The sequence below is a fragment of the Anoplolepis gracilipes genome, chromosome 3, assembly GCF_047496725.1.
Source record: "Anoplolepis gracilipes chromosome 3, ASM4749672v1, whole genome shotgun sequence".
Classification (NCBI taxonomy): domain Eukaryota; kingdom Metazoa; phylum Arthropoda; class Insecta; order Hymenoptera; family Formicidae; genus Anoplolepis; species Anoplolepis gracilipes.
In genome coordinates, this window is record NC_132972.1 from 8436650 (window position 1) to 8457137 (window position 20488).

Below are 20488 nucleotides of genomic sequence, written 5' to 3' on the forward strand. Positions count from 1 at the left end.
TTAATTTTGTGACTATCATACGAAAGATCTGCAATGCACCATTAGAGAAAATAATTCGCACCTAGAAAGCTAATAAATGAAATCAGAGCTGGTCCTTTTTTGTCGATAGCGTTGTAACGTGGAACAATACGTGCACACTATGGATCGTGCACTTTTATCGTATAAGCTGCTTTAGTGCCAATATGAGTGTGCCCAATTCAGCCAAATTATTTCACAATGTAATTCTCTGTTCTTTTAAAAAAATGTATATAAAAATGCTAAATTTCTAAGTGGATTAAGAAACGATAGCACCGAGCAATATAGAGTGTTTTATAAATTCTATAATAAAAGATTTTCTAACAACAAGAATTGTAAAAGTAATCAACAAAGATTATATATAAAATATATTATATAAATAAAAGAAATTAAGAAATTATAAGATATATTATATATAAATATAAAATTTGTTTAAAATATTTGAAAAAGTAATAGAAATAGACAGAGGGATTATATATATAATGTAGAACATCACATACATACACGATAAAAAAAGAAAACATTTTATAATTATCTTTGTGTAATTATAACGAATGAAAATAGTATGCGATTCAAATTTCTATATATAACATAGAGATGTCTCTTGATCCCAATACTTTGCACACTCATCCACAAACATCAGCTGAAATAGTCTCGTGTAAGATTGTGATCTAAAAAAGCGTGCGTGCATTTTTGGCACGACTCGTTACAACTACTGATGGTAGCGTCTGTTATTAACCTCAGGGTGTCTCGAAGCCAGAAATCGTCTCACCAATCGAGAGATATTGTGACCTAGAAAAGGCTGGCGAAAGCAAGTACATTCGTTCACTCCTATTACTCGGGTCAACTACGGTTCGATGACTCTTAAGAGAAGTTGAAAATAAGAATCGTGTATTAATAATTTTGATAATTAGTAATGTCTCATTGGCGACATAAATTTGTCATATTTATTTCCAATTTTATTATGTATGATATAAGAATATTGACATATTAAATTATAAAAGATTATTTTCAAAGTAAGATTACGAAAATATAAAAAGATTAAGAATAAAAAGAAATTCCTGAGATTAATTTTTAGTTAAGATCTGTCCTCCGGCTTAGGTGTCTCATTAAGTTTATTTTATTTTTCATAATTATTATACAACTTCAAACAAATAAAAAGCTAATTTGCGAAATGCACGCAAATTTATTTAGATTACAGAAGAACCGCTAAATAATCTTAAAAAATGTTGAAATTTAAATTAAATATAATATTTTATTTTGTTTTAAAATAAAATACTAATTCTTACATTATGAAACAATTTACTGCAATAAAAAATACTTGAAAATTGCACATTTTTAATTAGTATTTTATTCTTAATATTACACTTTGTACCATACAATGTGTTATAATTTATGAATTCGCGCTCAGAATTAAGAAATTTATTATTTATACAGCCCCTGTAAACAGATTCTGAAAAAAACTTCTCAGTTTAAGAAATAAAACAAGAATATAAGCTAGATGTGTGTATGTGATCATACAGCTGTGTATGTATTTCCGGTGAGATTCTTTCGAAAGTCTCAGATAGCACAGATGGAACTTAGGTGAGAAACATTTGAAGTTTACGTGCGACCAAAGGTAGCCCGATTATAAGAGCCGCATTGTTCGACGTGATGAATAGCTGGAGTCAGGATTACAAAGTACTCGCGTGGGGTACTTTATATCTTAAATAACGTCAAGAAAGTAGAAAAGCCTGTACAAGAACAATTTATGCAAAAGATGAGCGCAGGAAAAGTGTAGGGAAAAAATTCGAATAAATGTAGTCGCGCGGAAGAATAGGGATGTGAACGAAATTTAGAGAAGCCGAAATTTAGTAAAATAAATTGCACGCAAAATACTTTGCAGTACGCCCAGTTCAAGCATCTCGAGTACATCCACCGAGTCGAGTCCTTTCACCGTGGCAGGTGTCTACGCATGCAACAACGGAGGCGGATACGGTACCCACACGCAGAAAAGTTCAACGTTGCATTCTGGATTGCAAGTAGGCTTTCATACAATGCGACGCGGCTTGTTGTCGCGTACGACATGGAAATGCCAAGTACAGGAATGCAACGTGCGATTTTTCCACTTGCACGATCAGTCGCAACAAATAATTAAAAACGTCATTTGTTGATTGAGAGCGATTAACAAATTAATAAGGCTGATTAAGAAAATATATATGCAGACATTTTTTTTTTAACACCTAACGCGTATTAAATATATAGGACAATCTGATAAGAGATATTTCTATATATTTCTATATCTAATATATGGGGCTCATATACAAGCTTTATAAAAAATTCAGAAATGTTAATCGTGACATATCAAATATAAACAGGATTGTATACGGAATGTTTTCCTCTAAAAAATCTTCAGAAGTAAATTGGACTCTCAGACTGTTTGCATAATTATAGTATTTAATCAGAACAGTACACAGCTCGTTCACCTATAAGAGTAGTCGACGTTTTAAACGCCTTTTAAATCTCTTTCGTTTCATCGTCACGAAACGAATGCTACGTATAGCAACCAGTTATCCTTGAGTTCGATCCCCCCGATACGATTGGATCACCGAGTATGCGTGATCGCGGGCGTGTATACTTGCGTGCGCGCGGAGATTAGATTTATGCGTGTCGATTTATCGCGTAACGTTAATCAAATATAATTCCATAATATGCCCGCTCGATCGGCCAAGCATCTCTGTAATTTGTGCTTATATTAACTTTCACCTCTGTTGAAATTAATTAACCCTAAATTGGTTTTGCGTCTTCGAATTTTCGATTCTGTTAAACATATAATTTCTTTTTTCAATCTCTGTCGAGTAATTCCTTGTAATTTTGAAAATATATAATTCATCGATATGTGCGTGGTTTTAAATTTGAAAACACATATTTCTGTGAGTTAATCTTCACAATATGAAACTGTTATCGTTTTATTATTTACGTAGAAGAACTTTATATCTAATCGCTGCGTGTTTGTATAGATCTGTGATTATATTTGTTAGAGTATCTTTTTCTGTTGCTATCAAGCTGATCAAGATGACACAAACGCGTTGCTTGTGTCGGTCTCAAGATATCGAGTTATTTCACGTACTAAATTGCTTATATTGTACAACAAGTATATATATATATATATATATATATATATATATATATATATATATATATATATTATATACAATGTAAAAGCGCGTGAAAATGGAAGATGAACCGTTCGACGTCGCGACATTAAATCGAATGTTGCACTAGTCCACTTGGCAGGAAATGAGATTTTCGCCGTCTCGACGTAATCGAATAATTCTGCTAATTTGCGCGTAACGAACATCACGTAATTAGACTGCACGACAAAATCGAGGGAGATGTCGGCGCGAGATTCAGACATTTCTATGTTCGTCAAATGTCTTGCCATGGCAGTCTTAAACTATTTCATTTGCTTCCTAGCGGGATTAAATACCAACGAAGTGACAGGGCAAAAGCATTTTCGTCGCAAGAAATACATGGTAAATTCAGCTAAAAAATCTGACGCTTGTTTGCTTATTTTTCCTGGTAAATATCACTTGCTTTTTTACAAAATAAAGCCACAGCGGAACTTTTTTCACGCAGAAAAAATTTCCAGACTTACTAAATCGTACCTTTTTTCGGTTTATACAGATAATTTATACAATAGACGTACATTTTTTTTGTTTTGTGCTGTATCATCTTCTTGTTACATCAAAGTGATGAAAGTATAATTTTCTTCTCAACTTTATAAAATGCATTCATGTTTCATAAACAGTGTACATATATGTTTTCGGAGTGAAATGTGAAATATTTTCGCACAATTTTAATAATATCTTAAATTTTACTATAAATTTCTTGAATTAGATTATTATAAACAATGTTTGAAAACCCTTTTTGTACATTTTATTGCGTATTTATAACAAAATAAATATTTCAAAATACTTTACAATAATCAGATATGTAAAAACATTTACAATAATAATTTTTTAAAGTTGTTTTAATATTAAAATACTTTATAAATTTAAATTAAATTAAATTATGTATTTAAGTATTTAAATATGCAAGTATTAATATATAACTATCACAATGTATTTGTTACGAATATGATATACTTTTAAAAAAGATTGAAAATTTAAATATAAATTAAATATGTCTCTTTGTAGAAAATAATATAATAAAAGAAGACTATGCAATACTGACAAGTCTTAAAAAAATGAAGAGATCAAAGTAAAAACCACATTCTGGAAAAAGGAAGTTTAAATTACTTTTCATTGTTATTATGCAAAAAGAAAAGAAATCTTATTAAATCTTATTAAACATTCTAATAGAATAATCTCCATTGCATGAAAGTTACTCGTGTACTTCATTCGCGTGATAGATACTCGTGTAACACGTATGTACATATATACATATAAATTGTTTTTTGATATAAATTGTTTTTTGACTGCGAAATTGTATTTTTGGCTCTTACTATGCGTGGCATGTTGCAGACGCAAGCTTTTCGCAACGATAAATTGAATGTTATGGTATTCGATGAACGAAATGCCGATTCGGTTGAGCCAAACCTGACACGTGCTCGGCCAGCAAAGGTCATTGAAACGCGAGCGTCAACCGCACCTCGTTGTACCGTCATTTTCGCTGTTGAGAAACCGTCATGCATGAAGTGCGTCACTCCGTCTATGAAATGGGGATTCACAAAGTGCGATACACGAGCTTATATAATTCGTATAGCGCATTGACAGTCTCAAAGAGTACCTAGAATCTGCGTCAGGTCTGTCTAAGCGCATGAGAATGTGCGATTGTCACGGAAATCGAATTCTCACAAGCTAATTGTAATGTTCATGATGACACAAAACGTCCAATGTAACGAAAATGATATATTAGTCGTGCTACGACCGGTGCGATTGACGTCACGTCTACTGATTAATGAAGTTTCTCGTTATCAGAAATACTTTAGATGTGTAGACAGTAATATTAGAAACGAATATTCGATTTTATTCCACCTTTATCCATTTTCATTAATTTTTAACAAAGTTATAAAAGTTCTACAAATTATACTTTTGGGACCAAAGTTGCTAAAAAGTGTCATGCTTCTGAAAAGAAACAAGAAAATGAGAATTTAATACAGAGTGTCATTAAAATTATACGAAAAATAATCTATACAAAAATCGTTGCAATCTTAATATTCTCTAAAGTAAAAAAATATTATTAAATTTGTTAAAAATCTATATTTTGTCTGAATAAATAAATATTTTATATAGTTGTGATATAAATATTGGTTATATATTATGACATAAAAATAAATAAAAGCTATAATAAATTGTATTAAACATTCAAAAGAAAAGAAGAAAAAATAAACATCTTTAATCTTTATTCCTTACTGTTATTTTTGGCATCTTGTAACCGTACAGCTGGGTCACAGCGTATTTTTAATAAATTTATTGATAAAAGTATTTTTTAAAAATTTGAAAAATTAATAAACTTTCTAAATAAAGATTAAAATAATAAATTTGAAAAATAATTTACTTAAATATATTATTTTATAATTATTCATTTTTAAGAAATTTGACGTTGTTAGAAAAATCGCGGACAAAAATAACCTACCACTACAGAATAAAGGTTAATATCTAAGATATATAGGAACAACCACATAATTCACTATATGTAGAAGATTGCGAGAACGAAATACGAAATAAGGATGCATGTGTGGAGCGCGATGAAGGGTGAAAAATGGAAGCAATAAGAAGAGCAAACCGTCATTTCCGACGGCTGCAAATCTCGGATTTTATGAAGCGTGGAATAAACCGTCCCTTCATATGCTTGTTCGCAAAACACTTGAAAGGAAAAAGTTGATAGTCACGTCATGACCATGCAATTTACGATTCATACTAATATTCATGGATTTTGTTATAGCGATGACAGCATAAAATTATACAATTATAAATAAGTAAAAATAAAAGTAAAAAAAATAAAAAATAAACTGTACTATAATGTAAATCTTGTAGTATTTTGGTTACATATAAAAGAATTTTAGTTCATTCATAATAAAGCAAGATTGACAATCAAAACTGTGTTTGTGAGAGTTTTAGAAATGATAAAAAGAATATTATATAACAATTAATTTTTTGCAAATTAAAAGATACATAAAAAGATGATAAATTAATATAAAAAATATAAAAAGACTATGAGTATTTATCAATTTTATGAGCGACTTAATATATAAAAAATAATAAAAAAAAATTAAATATCTCTCATAATATAATATGAAGAATAACAAATCCAAAGATAATATAATGTAAAAATTAACAAATCCAAATTCTATTAAAGAGAATAAAATTTATTTCATCTACTCTTTTTAATAATGGTTTTTTAGTCAAGATTTTTCTTCATTTCTTTTTTTTATGAATGTGTAAAGTATATACGGAAAGTAATATCATAAGAAAAGAAATTAAAATTGCAGAATTAATTTATAAACCTATTTGATATATTTGAAAGAAGTATGTATACGAAAAATTCAATAGGACACGATCTATTTTGAAAATAAATGTATTCTCTTCACTTTAATTAAATCGCAATGTAGGTTGTTCTGTGATATATCAAACTTTAGGAACGTATTCTCTGTATTCTGAGATAATTTGTCCTGTGTGCAAGAATTTGATTAAATATCGGATTATTGAGTACTCCTTTTTTCACAAGCTTTGAGCTATCATGTTGAATATTTCGATAAAGCTAGATAAATTCAAATCTCAAGTTAAAAGTACATTAAAATGCACTTGAACTAAATTAAAATCTGTACGTTTACTTTTTTTTATTCGTGGTTTTAAATAATTCCATATTTATGAAATTTTAGACGAGAAATTGTGGCACTAAAAGGGGATGATGCCAATAGATATTATCTTACAGTTTAATGCAATTTGAGTGAAATACCCCAAGCAATATTGTAGTTGTAGGCGTCACGTGTGTGCACGTGGACGACAGTTTTGTCTCATATCGCAGATACTAGTGGAGCACGCGCAAGTAGCCGTAAACGTTACAGTTGACGTAAAACCAACACTGACAACGTACCGAGAGACGAAGACCATTTCCAGCATGGCTGGTAGCCCTCTCGAGTGGCTGGTGGGCGGATGGGTGGTTTCCCATTTCTCTCTAGTGGCGATGTTTTCACGATGAGCAGTATCCACCCGCTTCAAGTATCCAAATACAACGAATCGTTGGCAGTTTCACGTATCCGTTGATGAACCATTCGCGGTATCCAACTAACGATATCCACTAATATGACAGGAATGATCTTTTACACGCGGGAAGAGAAAGAAAAAGAGAGAGAGAGAGAGAGAAAAATCGAAATTTCTCTTCAAGATCTTCCAAACGTCTTGACGAGGTTTTGAAGAGATCCACTGCAAGCACTACGTGAGTCTATACATCGATTCCTCAACCGATGACCTTTCGGTCTCTTTCACCTCTGCTACTATATAGACTCCGGATGCCTGTATTATTCATCAGCCGTTCGGAATGACGTACACTTCCCGTCAAGAGTGACACCAAACGCAGGACTTGTCGATCATATCACAAAACGATTATATCACTGGTCCCGGTGTTACGCGACGTCTGTTTCACACAATCGATGCATCACAACCGCCATCAAGATGCGCCTCCTCGTCGCGATCAGCTCCGAAACGTTCCACGCTGGAGCCAGCACTCCACTCGCGCTTAAACCGCAGCGATCAGCCGACCAGGGTAATTTTAGTCCGGCACAACGGCCACTGAATGGATGCCGCGAAAAGACATATAGAGAGAGAAGAGAGAAGAGAGAAGTAGGGGCAAACGCGTTACTGCTGCTGATGGATGTCGTGATGCGCGGATGACATGGCGGCGCGAGATGCTTTAGAAAGAGTCGACTGGTAAAAACGCGAATGTGAATATGAGAGAGAAGACTATTGCCTCCTCCTATTTCTCCCGTTCTCCTTCCTCTTTTTATTCTTTCCTTTTCTTCTGCTCTTTTGCTTCTTTTTACCAGCAAACTGGTCACACAACTTACTCCAGGCTGACGTCACAGATTCTACCTAGGGAAGAGTGGGATTCCGATCAGTCTCTCTCTCTCTCTCTCTCTCTCTCTCCGTTTCTGGTCTCGCGACTGAGTCCTCCTCTCCGAATGCCTTCGCTCTATCTCTTTTCGACCTGCAGATCGCAGACAGATACCACGGAACACCTCCGCGAACAAACAGCGGGAAACCGCGTCTTCTACTGCACGCCAGGCCAGGCTACAATGCAGTGAGCTTTGTCTTGTGTGAAGATGCTTCCTTAGCGATCTCTATCTGTTTTGTTATTTTTAAACGATGATTGCGTGCGTCCTCAATATGTCTATTACTGCAAAGACCATCGTGAATTACGATCATGCTCCTCCTGCTCTTTAAAATATTTTGTTTTTATCTTACTTTAATCGACGTCGTGCGATCTTCTAAGGCAATTCTAATGCGAATTTTTCGAATCACGTTGCAAATTATTCGATTGTATAAATGAAAAATTTAGTCGGACGGTTAAAGACTCATTTGAGACTAGAACTAACTCCATTTAACTTTCGAATATCCGATATATTTGATCGCCCTGTAGTTGGATCTTCCCTCTCGGAGTTCGAGAGATACCTCGCGCACATTCAATTAAATTGACTTCACACCGCCTTAATGCGCTAATTAATAAGGTCACGACGGAAGGAGACTTTGGCGTATTTTATGAACTCGTTCTCTTGCGAATTTCCTTATCGCGGGTCTTTCACAGTTTAATCGATACAATGTTTTCCCATCCATCTAATTGAATAGCCGTTGAGTGCTTTCGACAAGGCAATTAAGGCATTACCTCAACAACAAACAAGTTGATCTCTTCCGTTATTTTCTTTTTTTTTTTTCTTTCTTCCCTCCGTACGACTCTTTTTGCTGTACTCGTCTTCGTTTATATTAGCGATACGAGGAAGACTTAAATGCGATAGCAGCTCGCGATGGAAGTTTTCCCGCGATAGAGCAACATTAGTCGCAAAGTGTATAATGCAATTATTCACGAGCTCGTTTAACGTGTGCCAACTAATGGAGCAGGGCTGGACGATGCGAGTTCCCACGTTTTTCCGTTAGCCCTGTCGTCGTCACGCTCAGCTACTTCCGGCGACCCCACCGGAACTGTAAAAAGTACGTTTGACTCTTCGTAGAATCCGTCAATCAATTGATCATTTTTCGGAAGAATCACTCTCGAAAAAATCATCCATCACTTCTTTCCGCTTCAAATTTGTCTAATGAAGCGAATAAAAGGAAGGAGAGACCGCACAGCACCGATGAACCATCCAAATAACCAACTCACAGCAACGAAGTATAAGTCATTAAAAAATATTAGAAAAAATATTCGGGTTTAAAAAATGAAGGATAATTCAGGCAGAGAAGAATTTGTCAGGTAATCCAATGGGTGATGCCTACGACTTTCAAATGAACGCTCAACGTTTTCATGCAATAACGAACACGCCATCTGGACGGGGACTCACGAGTGACACACAGGTAGATGATTCAACAACGAAGCGATTTAACGAGAAACGTGGAACTTGAACGAGCACTTGTCAATAAAATTCAGATTTGAAAGGCGTACATCGTCGCGCTGTCGCACTTTTGCCACGAAGAACGACGCGACGCAACATTGCGGACTTTCACCGGATCCAGTATCCGGTGTACGAGGAGACTTTGTTCGGTATATATTTTCCGGCACAAGCGAACCCTGCCCCAACGGATAACCCTCCCTGAGAGACTCCACAGACGCGAATGCCGAGGGTCCAACGGGCCCAGGTCACTCTATCCCACTTACTGTCGCTTGCCAGGGACAGATATAGAACTACAAGACCCTTCCTTTATGAAGAAGCTTTATCATAATATTCATTTTTTAATAATTCTGTAGTATATTAAAAATATTGTCACGTCAATGTCCTATATTTTATGATTATATCTGAGATAAGATTGTATTTTTATATGTAATTTTTTTTGAATTCCAGTCCTCGATTTTTCTCTATAAATGTTTCTACATTTTTTACAGTCCTTCATTGAAAAATTTCTTTTGCCAATAATAAGCTTAAATAAATTTTACAGAATTGTGTTATTCTTTTTTTATATAGGTACGTGTTTTTTATTTCTTCTTATAATTTTATGAAATAAAAAATTATAACTAAAACTATGAACTGTTTCATAACATCTTTTACAAACGCTTGTGTATAAATATGTATACAGCATATGGCATACAAGCAGCATATTTTATATAAAATTTCAGGAACGTATGTAGTACAAAGTACAACCCTGTTTTGAAAGCAACCGAATACAAGTCAGTCCTTCCTTTTCTTTCCAACGAATGAACGCCTTAGCTCGAGTCAGATCCAAGTTGTTTTCTTTTCCCTGCTTTGCGGATCTCAGGGATATAGCTAGTGTCAGCAGTACCCCGACCATCGACTTTCCGTTCGAGGTTCAATCATGTAAAACCGGTTTCTCGCCTGATTACACCTTTCGAAGACGATCCGGGCTCGGTTCTCGAGCTGCGAGCTCGGAGAAATTTACATCGGCGCGATCCAGATATTATTACTGCAATCTTTTGCATTCGACGTTAGGCTACCGAAACCAGGGATGTTAGAGAGTTCGAGGTCAATTCGAAACGAAGAGCCGGGGTGGATGTTTGAAGTTTACGGCAATGAGAGAAGCAGCTGCTGCGGCAAATGCTCGTACATCTGCTGAGACATGACCGAGAGAAGTTTATCGCAGAGTCCAACGCGTCTCTCTCCGCTCAGAATCAGTTTTGGTTTTGGATATATCAATTCAAGGATGAAAAATATCGAAAACTTATGACGTTTCGAATTAATTATCTTTTATATTTGCGAAACAAATCCTTTTCATTACGCAAATTATAATTGAAAATGCACAGAGCGCAATTGGTGAAATAAAAAAAAATTGCAATTTGTAAAAATTTAATTTCACTCATCAAGATCGAAGATGCTGAAATTTAATGCTTCATAACGAGAAGAATATAAAAGCAAAATATCAAATAATGATTTAAACTGGAAATCAGGTTAAGAATAATTAACTGATTATATTAAAAATAAAACGTAAAAAAAGATTATTAAATATTATGATTATTTAATATTTCACACAGTTTAAAGTTGATGTATTTAAGACTATAGATCGTATTTTTTATTAAATTCAAATGAGACTTCAAGCAAGTTTGATGTACATGCCTTAATATTTAATTAAGTAAGATATAAGTAACAATTAATGATACTAAAATTTCTCAATGCGTTTCCGTTTTTTCTCTAAGCAGCTGTGATACGTAGATTTATTTCCCGTATAAGAGCGCGTGACAAAGATGACGAAAGAAACTCAACATCTGCCTTTGCTCTCCTACGTCTTCGATATTTCAAAAGCCAAATACGGGTATTAAATACAGGAAGTTTGTTCTAGAGACCGTCTACATTTAATAAAGTATATCACATTGAATCTTAAAGAATCTACGTTTTCATTCAATCAATCTTAAAAGAAGCGGTTAATAACTTTGTTAAAATTATTAATAATGGTGATTTGAGATCACAGCACATGATAAAAACTTTTTAAAAAAGTCTAAAATATATATAAAAAAGATACAGCTTTCTAAAAGATATAGATAAATAAAAGATTCAAATACGTGTTTTTTGTTTTCCTAACATTACGAAAAATTTTCAATGGAAATATAAAAAGCTATTTTTAAACGGATCAAAATTATTTTCCAATCCTGAAAAATAAATGTCTTTTTTTTTTTTTTTTTTTTTTTTGTTTACAACCCTGAAGAATATAAAACATGAATGTCGGACTCTATTTTTGTCAACACAAATAACTTTGACCAACAAAGTTAAATGTCTCGTCTTTTATCTTTCTTTTACTTGACACACATATATGACTATATTGTAGCAATTGGTATAACGTGCTATTTTAACACACGACGATGTTTGCTATGTCCCTTCTGCGTGCGGCAAAAATCTCCGCGGCCGCTTCGAAAAAGGTCGTGAACCGCAATGGCGCGTCGCCCAGCTGCGACTATTTCGGTCGGACTTTTTTTTTACATTACGCACGATACGTATATACGGGAGTTTCACAATACGTCGTAACGCACGCACACTCGAAATACCGGAGCGCTATGTGTGAGCACAGGTGTAAAGAGTAACGAACGGTAGGTGCACTTGCGTCTCGCCGATCGAAGGGCGACTCCCAACATCCTTTCACGAGACCTGCAACTGTGATTACATTGCTATTTCGGTAGCACCCTATACGTTAGTATACCCTTTATGGTTGTGCGAATTTGTGGGTCTTTAATATTTGATTGGTGGATAATATTAAAATTGCAAAAATAATAACATCAATATTAAGAAATAATTAATAATTAGATATATTTAAATTCTTATCTTTAACAAGTTATCCAAAAATTATATTTTCCAGGAGCTCTACAAATATAATGCTTATAATTGTAAAACATGCAAATCCCTAGAAATGGGAAAAATATACATATAAATAGAATGTAAAACATACAAAGAGTGTCTATTAAGTTTATGATACAGGTAAAAAAAAAAGAGATTCTGAAAGCTTTTAAGAGATGTTTGAAATTGTATATTTTAAACTATAAAAATACTGAAAATTACATTGATCTACAATGTCAACTCTTACTTTTTCATATTGTTTTTCATATCGAATGCTAAATCATCTCGTAAATTAAACGAAAATAATTTCTTTTAACAGAGAAAACTTTCGAGAGCATAAGCTTTCTAATATTTTTAAGCTGCTAAAATTTGAACATTTACATTGAGATCATTGCATATTTGAGATTTTTGCAAAAAGTATTCATTTACAATACACGTTCATATTACATTGTAATATTTTAATTATTATAAATGCGAATTTAAAAAACATAATAAAGATATTGATCAGATTAGATGTATTCATATATAAATTATAATCACGTATAAGCAAGTTTAAAATGCTCACTCGACTAAGTTATAGCGTGTTGTTTGCAGGTGTGAGAATGTTGTCGGTACCGGTTTTGGGAGTATAACATACTATTGCAAAATCTGTCTGTGTCAATAGACGGGTACTTACATTTTATACAAAAGTGCATTATGTCACTTTAACCGTCTGTTCGCAACCGAATAAATTTTATCGCGAATAATTTCATTGAATATATCTCATTACAAATATACAATTTTTATTCTTACATTCAATTATAAAAAGAAGATAATCCTTTTAATAAAAAGACATATTTGTACTTTTAATGTGCCTTCAAAACAGCATTCTGTTAAAATTATTATTAAAATATTGATAAATTTGTTACAATTGTATCAACGTATACTCTCATAGTTTTTAATAGCGTGAATGTTTCTTCATGAGAGACTATAACGTTCTATATAAAAAATGCGCGCCTTTCTATTCTCTCTCGCACGTGCGTTCACGGATGCGCCATATGGCCGCGACAAAACCACATGCCGGTATATTCCCATGCATATCGAACTGGCAGGTACCGATACGAAGGCATGTGCTCCGATACACATACCGTCTGCCCATTGTCGGAGAGTTTCGGGCGTAATTATCCTACTTCGACAATTAATTAAAGCACAGCAAGCTCCCTCGATTCTCAAACGCTTTTCTAAATAGATACAATATTGCAAACGTCATTTAAAGCTTAAATATTTCTACATCACATTGTACAATAACAATGTTTGCTCAAAAATCTAAAAAATTATTTTAATACATTCAATTATAATTATATTAGGCAAAATAATTATATTATGTAATATTGTAATTAAAACAGATTATTTCCATAAGATTACTTCTATTTATTATTAAAATTTCCTCAATGTAGATATTAGAGAGTATTAATTAAATAAACTGTGAGTTGTTTTTATTTTCAAATTATAATAGATAAATATTTTGGTTTTCATTTTTTTATATTTAATTACAACAGAAATTCTTGTTTAAGGAAAAGTCAGAGAACTCTATCAATTCTTAAAATGAAAACGGTCAAGTCGTGTGCATATTTGCACGAAATCCGATTAATATCGTAGCGAGATTGACGAGGCAGTACGACAGTGCGACGTATGAATAGAGAGAGAGGACAGATACAGAGAGAGAAAGAGAATCGCGTTCCCAATTAAAATTTATTCATTACGCGTATCCGTTGGCATACTGCTAACTAGATGGGGGCGATCATTCGCTAGAATGTTTGACGCGTTTAACGTGTTTGCTAATTGCAATGCAGGTATTGCGTTTGCTTTCCACAACGATTAAATTTTAACAGGTCAGTTCGAAGAAATTAAATCGTTCGATCGTAAACGACATTTTCTAACGAACATCGCATGTAGTTGTAATAAACTCACAGATAAACTGTAAATATCGCATGTATATTACAGTGATGGTCTTTAATATCTTCCGTTTTTCATTCGACTTATTTAAGGTTCGATAATAAATTTTTTTCAATTCTTTTTTTCTATTTGTACTAATTATATAAATGTAATTAATAGTTTTCATGATGACATTAGTTACGCAAGGCTAGCATTTATGTTTGATAAATGTCATATAGCGTAATCACGTACAGTCTTAATAAAGAAGTTGCTGTGTTGCAGAGAAATGTCTTATCCGTGTTAATAACACCCTGTAAATTATACAACAGAGTAACAAGGCCTTATTCATTTTACTTGACGGTTGCCTTTGTTTTCAATGTGGCTGTTTCGCCGGTTAAGAGATTGCGCGCTAATGAACGCTTTCTTCTCTACCGTTACTCACTTCTTACTGCAAATCAACGGCGATTCAGTAAATTAGACATGACGTAAACATAGTCTTTTAAGTATTATCCGATGGGCACTTTAAACGGACAAAAAAATATCCGTGGGAATTGACAATTCCGGATCCAGTCAATAGTTTCGATTGTCACGAAAGAAGATGGGAGGAAATCAAACTCACTCGATATATTATAGATAAGATGTAAATCGTTCCTGTATCTTATTGCTTCTTACTGTGAAAGATGCCGTTTCGCCGTAAAACGGATTGCGAAAGAAGACGGAGGATCTGTCATGGGAATTCTGAGTCAAGGCCCCATAACCGTCCCTTTCCTTCGGTGTGCATGGTTCACACAATGAGTGCCGTATAATAATGGAGCCATGAATAGCATTGTTATTTGTACACGGGGATAGATGAGTATACATACGCTTAATCGCAATGTGAAATCGGGTTATGGCAATTAACGAAGCATAACATTTCGTCATTGGCCTCCCGCGCGTCGTCAAACGCTAATCGGGCAGATAAATTGATCTTCGTTTCATGAGTGAACGCTTCGCGAACATTCAACAAACAGGTAGTTTGGCAAATAAGTTTCGATAAAATTCAAAGTGTACTTTACATAATCGCGAGTGCATTTCATACAATGCATTCGCAAATATAATGTATCAGCAAAATTTCAGCGGAAATTATTGGACCTTATGCTAATGATAATTTAATCAATCTGCAGTAGAGACTTAATGATCACCTATCACCTCAATTAACATAGGAATTAACGGTAAAATATTTCAACGTCGAATAAATAGAAATGTTCCTTATTCAGAGTGTTAAGTTTTTAAATTGGCAAGGAAGTAAAAATATTTATAAATAACAAAATATCTATACTATTTTTTAAAATATAGAATTGCAATGTATGTGTGAGTGCACTTATAATATTTTATAATACAATAACTTATATATTTTTAAATGTTAAGAATGTTTGTGCTAGTTTTCTTTTTTTTTTAAGTTTTGAATATATAACCAAATTATATAAATATAATAAATATAATAAATTATATAAATATTTATTTTATCATATATTCACTTATATCTTCTATGCATATTATAGTTATATAAAATTTTAAGAATTCAAAAAGAAAAAAAAATTTTTTAATAATTTCATCAAAATGTAAATATATGATGGGTACTGTACAGTATAATATACATTATGTATATAATACAGTCTGGAAACGGTGAAAATCATTCACGTTAAGAATCCTTGAATAAATTTGAATTCGATTTCACTTTAATGCTGAACGAATGAAAGTCATTTTTCGTTGCAAACTTTAGTCCTTCAACATATAGCACATATTTTAATACAGCATTATTAATATTTTAATTCGTGACAAGATAACTTCAATATATAATAGATTAATCAAGAGTAATGAAAGAAATTTTTTTACACAATATTGTTTATTAAAATAAAATTTAATAAATATAACTTTTAACTGAATTCTTTAAATCATTTTTTTAATATTTATATATTTACGTATTTCATACGTATTATACATTTGTGAATACTTTTTCTACAGAAAGTATATATGTGTAATTGTTTACACAGAAAAAAATAATGTTGAATCAACAATATTATTGTAGCTATAATTTGTTTTATTAATTCAATCAATATGCCATGTAAATGTTGATTCAATATTATTTTTTTTTTCAATATATTTATAAATATCATAATACACATTGCATTTTATTATTTTTGCATCTATATCTATCCATATAATAAATCTATCCATATAATCGCATGCCAAGAATTTTATATAAAGAGTATATCATAAACATTGGAAGCACATGTGATCGATATTCCAATGTACAGGAAATGAATCAAAATGCCTAAGCAGATGTCTGGATTTTATTGTCTATTCTATCACTATCCTACTTCGCTATTCTGCATTTATACTTTTAAAATAGAGAAAATATAACATTAGAATTAAAAGACAATACTAGAAATTAATTCATTTTTAAAGAATATTGATAGAGATACAATTAACAACTCACCGAAAATGTTATAGATTCCGATCTAACAATTCAGCTTTCACCTGAAAAAATAGAAATTGTATGTTACACAGATGCGAGAAAAATCACATGTCATTATGTACTAGTATTAATATATATGTAGAAATTATCTCACAATCAGTTGATTGTTAATGCTTCATTAAATAGAAAATATCTAAAACTATAAAAAAAACAAAATTGCAATTATAAGTAAACCTTTATAAAATTTATAAGATTTATAAAATTATATGATGTATCATAAGTTAGTTAATGATTTGTTAAAATGTTAACAGCCTGAAAATTAACAAATTAAATTTACAAGCAATACATTTGTGTAAATAGAAAATATATAAACTTATAATTAATTGAAAGAGAAATGATCTATGAAAAATTAATACATATCACATCATAACAAATTTTTAATATTTAATGCTAATAGGAGTAAAGAGGAGTTTTACAAATTCGTTTAAATAGCTACCGGAAAAAATTCAATTAGATAATGCTTTTGTAGTTTTAAATGTGTGCAAAGCAGCGTGAAATTAATGACCCTTAGATGACCAGGCTTTATAGACAATGATACTCTATTTTTTTCAAAACTTTATAGCGTATTTGATTTAATGATGATAACAGTAATTTATCGTCTTTATTTTACAAGAAAGAGAAAAAATAAATCTTTTATATTCTGATTTATATTCTGAAATTTAGCAATTAAATAGCTAACATGTCAGAATAAATTATTTTATAGTAATATATATATATATATATGTGTCAACTCAAATGTGCTAAAATTTATTAACTTGAAACTTAACACTTTCTTATAATGAATTCATATTAAAAATTAATGATTTTATTTCTTAGATTTAACATTTTATATTAAAATAATACAGTTTTAAGTTTATTACAATAAATGTTTTGTTAAAATAAAATTAATTAAGAAAACATTTTTATTTAATTAATTTGTGTGTGTTTAATTTATAATAAAATAAATAAAAGTTAATGAAAAATGTATACATTTTTTAAAATCTAATTCAAAGAATTTAATTTTGGAAAAAGTTGTGTATATATAAATATGTTTATAAAAATTTATAATAATTCTTCAACAAATAATTCGCATATGAACTATGACTACATTATTTCATTTTTAGAACAGCATTAGCTTTACGAAAGTTTTAATATCAAAATTAAATAGTAGTATTGAAAAAGTAAAATAAAGAAAAAAAGAGGAAAGTTAAGAGAAAAAGAGGATTATTTTCCCTCTTTCTCTTCAATACTATTAATCAATTGGAATTACTTAAATTAAACTGAAATATTATAAATGTTGCGAGTCATGTTCTAATTCAAGTAAAAGTTTATATATCTAATTGTAAGATATCGTTTGCGAATAAAAGTAAGAATTTCGCTGGAGACACGCTGCGCGAGACGCTATGCAGAAAATTGGAGTTGCATCTCCCATGATACGCTTTCGGAGGAGGGAAGAAAAATATATTCTCATTTGGATTGACTCGATGTCGCGACTCCCAGGCGAGAAGACTCGTCGTCGATTCGTTACAAAGGAATCCCCGTGCTACTTGAACGTCTACGCGCCCCATAAAAATGTGCACGGCACTTTATATCGAGCGCGACCGTTCCCACGACACCCTGTGGGCCTTTCCTATGGGAATATTTTATAGGGGTGAACTCGTACGTATATGAACGCGGACGCGTACATACATACATACATACATACATACATACATACATACATATATGTATCACACATATGCGTGCGTCTCGCGAGGCTGGTTCTAACGGCAATCAGCGTGCTCGCATTTTCATCGGTGGTATACTGCTTTTGATGTTATGTCTCACTTTCGATTTCAGCGCAACTCCGGCAAACTAATTGAACGCGTATGTCAATTAAAGTTAAAAGTGCGACAAAATTTTAACTGAGCCTATATTTTCTAATAAATAAATTATTTATCATCTAATGTAAATAGTGCTCTCTCAATTGCAGGAATTAAACGTAGTTTCGAAAAGAAAGAAAAGATAAAGATTTTTTTAATATAACCGCAATTAACTTAAAAGCATAATTTATGCGTTTTTGGACAAAATGCAATAATAATAATAATAAGCGATAAATTTACAAATACAAGAGAGTTATAGTAACAATACAGATTGTTCATTTTTTCTTTTTGTATATTGTTAATGTCGCGATCGAGCATTTGAAATATCTCTTTCACATCTCTTCCATACATTTCCCCAAATATATCCTCATTAATTTCCTTTATAAAAATTCAGTAGATTTTTATAAAAAATCAAATTGTTCGTGAAATATTTACAATGCATAGATATTTTTGGATATTTTACTTCTTTTATAATCTTTCCACTAGAATAAAATAAAATTTCTTTTTCATCATTTGAACGATGAAATAATTAGAGAAAAATATCTTTTTTTACATACACACAAAATTTGTCTTTGTTTTATCAACTTCTTCAATTTGCCGTTCCCGAGAGCTAAAGTTTCGTTTTCAAAAGAATTCTGTTTAAAGTGTAAGTCTTGCTTAAATTGTATCGATACCTGACTGAAATTCAGTTCAATATTTTATTAAATAGTATTTTACAATATTCTATTTTCAAACATTTTATTATCAAGCTGGCCACAATAATTTAATCGCGAATATAGTAAAAAGAACCATTAAGTTTAAAAAGGCGAATTTATAATGTCAAAATACGGAACAAGAGTACTCAAGAAGAATACTCGGAAGTTAATCTAAAAGCACTTAAGAGCTATCGCTCTCAACTACATGCAATGTCTTAAATTTATTTATATCACGGAAGGCTAGACTTTTTCGACTTTTATTTATTCGATATTATTGAATAAATGAATGAGAAAGAAAAACAGTTTGTTCATATGTAAACTGATATTTAAACATTTTCTTTTCTCTTATCTCTTTTTTCACTTTCTTTTCTTTCAATAATATTTAATCTATGAAATTAATGAATAGGAACAATATTCCAGAGATACGAGAGAAAAAGTGATAAAATGAAAATGTAGGAGAAAGACAGAATGTTGGAATAAAGAGTCAGTAAAAGAATGAAACTGAAAGCGTGAGAATCGCTCTGTTTAGCATAATACATAATGAAAGAAAACGATATTCATATGGGTTTATTAGGAAAAGAAATATTGTTGAATACGTGCGCGCATTGGCAAACAGATTCAAACATAAGCAAAAGAAATTAGAACATAAGAAAACACTTTTAATTTGCAAATTCTTAATCTTGTAAAATAATACACACTACGTCAAAATTTGTTCGACCGATATTATAAACGATTTACAGCTTTATCATTGCACATGTTGTAAGAGCACTAAGTATATTCCATGCACCTATCAAAATTTTATGATATTATCAAGAATAGTCATGTATGCAAAGCATATAAATCATAATAAAAATATGATTGTAGAATTGATTTCGAATGATGAAGAAAAAGGCTGCTATGTGTGCACTATAGTATAGGTTTTTTTAAATAGAAAAAATATTAATAAATATTTTGTAGAATACAATAAAAATATGTATTATTTAAAAACAAAGTTCAAAACTGATATAGAATATCCACAAATAGGAAAATCAGAATAATT

At 31.7% G+C, this 20488-nt stretch overlaps 1 protein-coding gene across 5 annotated transcripts in view; it reads right to left on the bottom strand.

Annotated features, from left to right (window-relative positions):
* The window catches only part of Numb (NUMB endocytic adaptor protein), a 69438-nt gene that overhangs the window by 16539 nt on the left and 32411 nt on the right, over positions 1-20488 (bottom strand). For 3 of the 5 annotated variants that reach the window (XM_072888967.1, XM_072888965.1, XM_072888966.1), the window contains one exon: positions 16875-16915. Coding sequence is in view for 2 of the 5 variants with exons in the window: in XM_072888963.1 (XP_072745064.1) it covers positions 7096-7170 (75 nt within the window). In the remaining 3 variants the exon portion in view is untranslated. Of the gene's footprint in view, positions 1-7095; positions 10162-16874; positions 16916-20488 lie in introns of those variants that run through there. The other 2 variants (XM_072888963.1, XM_072888964.1) reach the window with 2 other exon arrangements.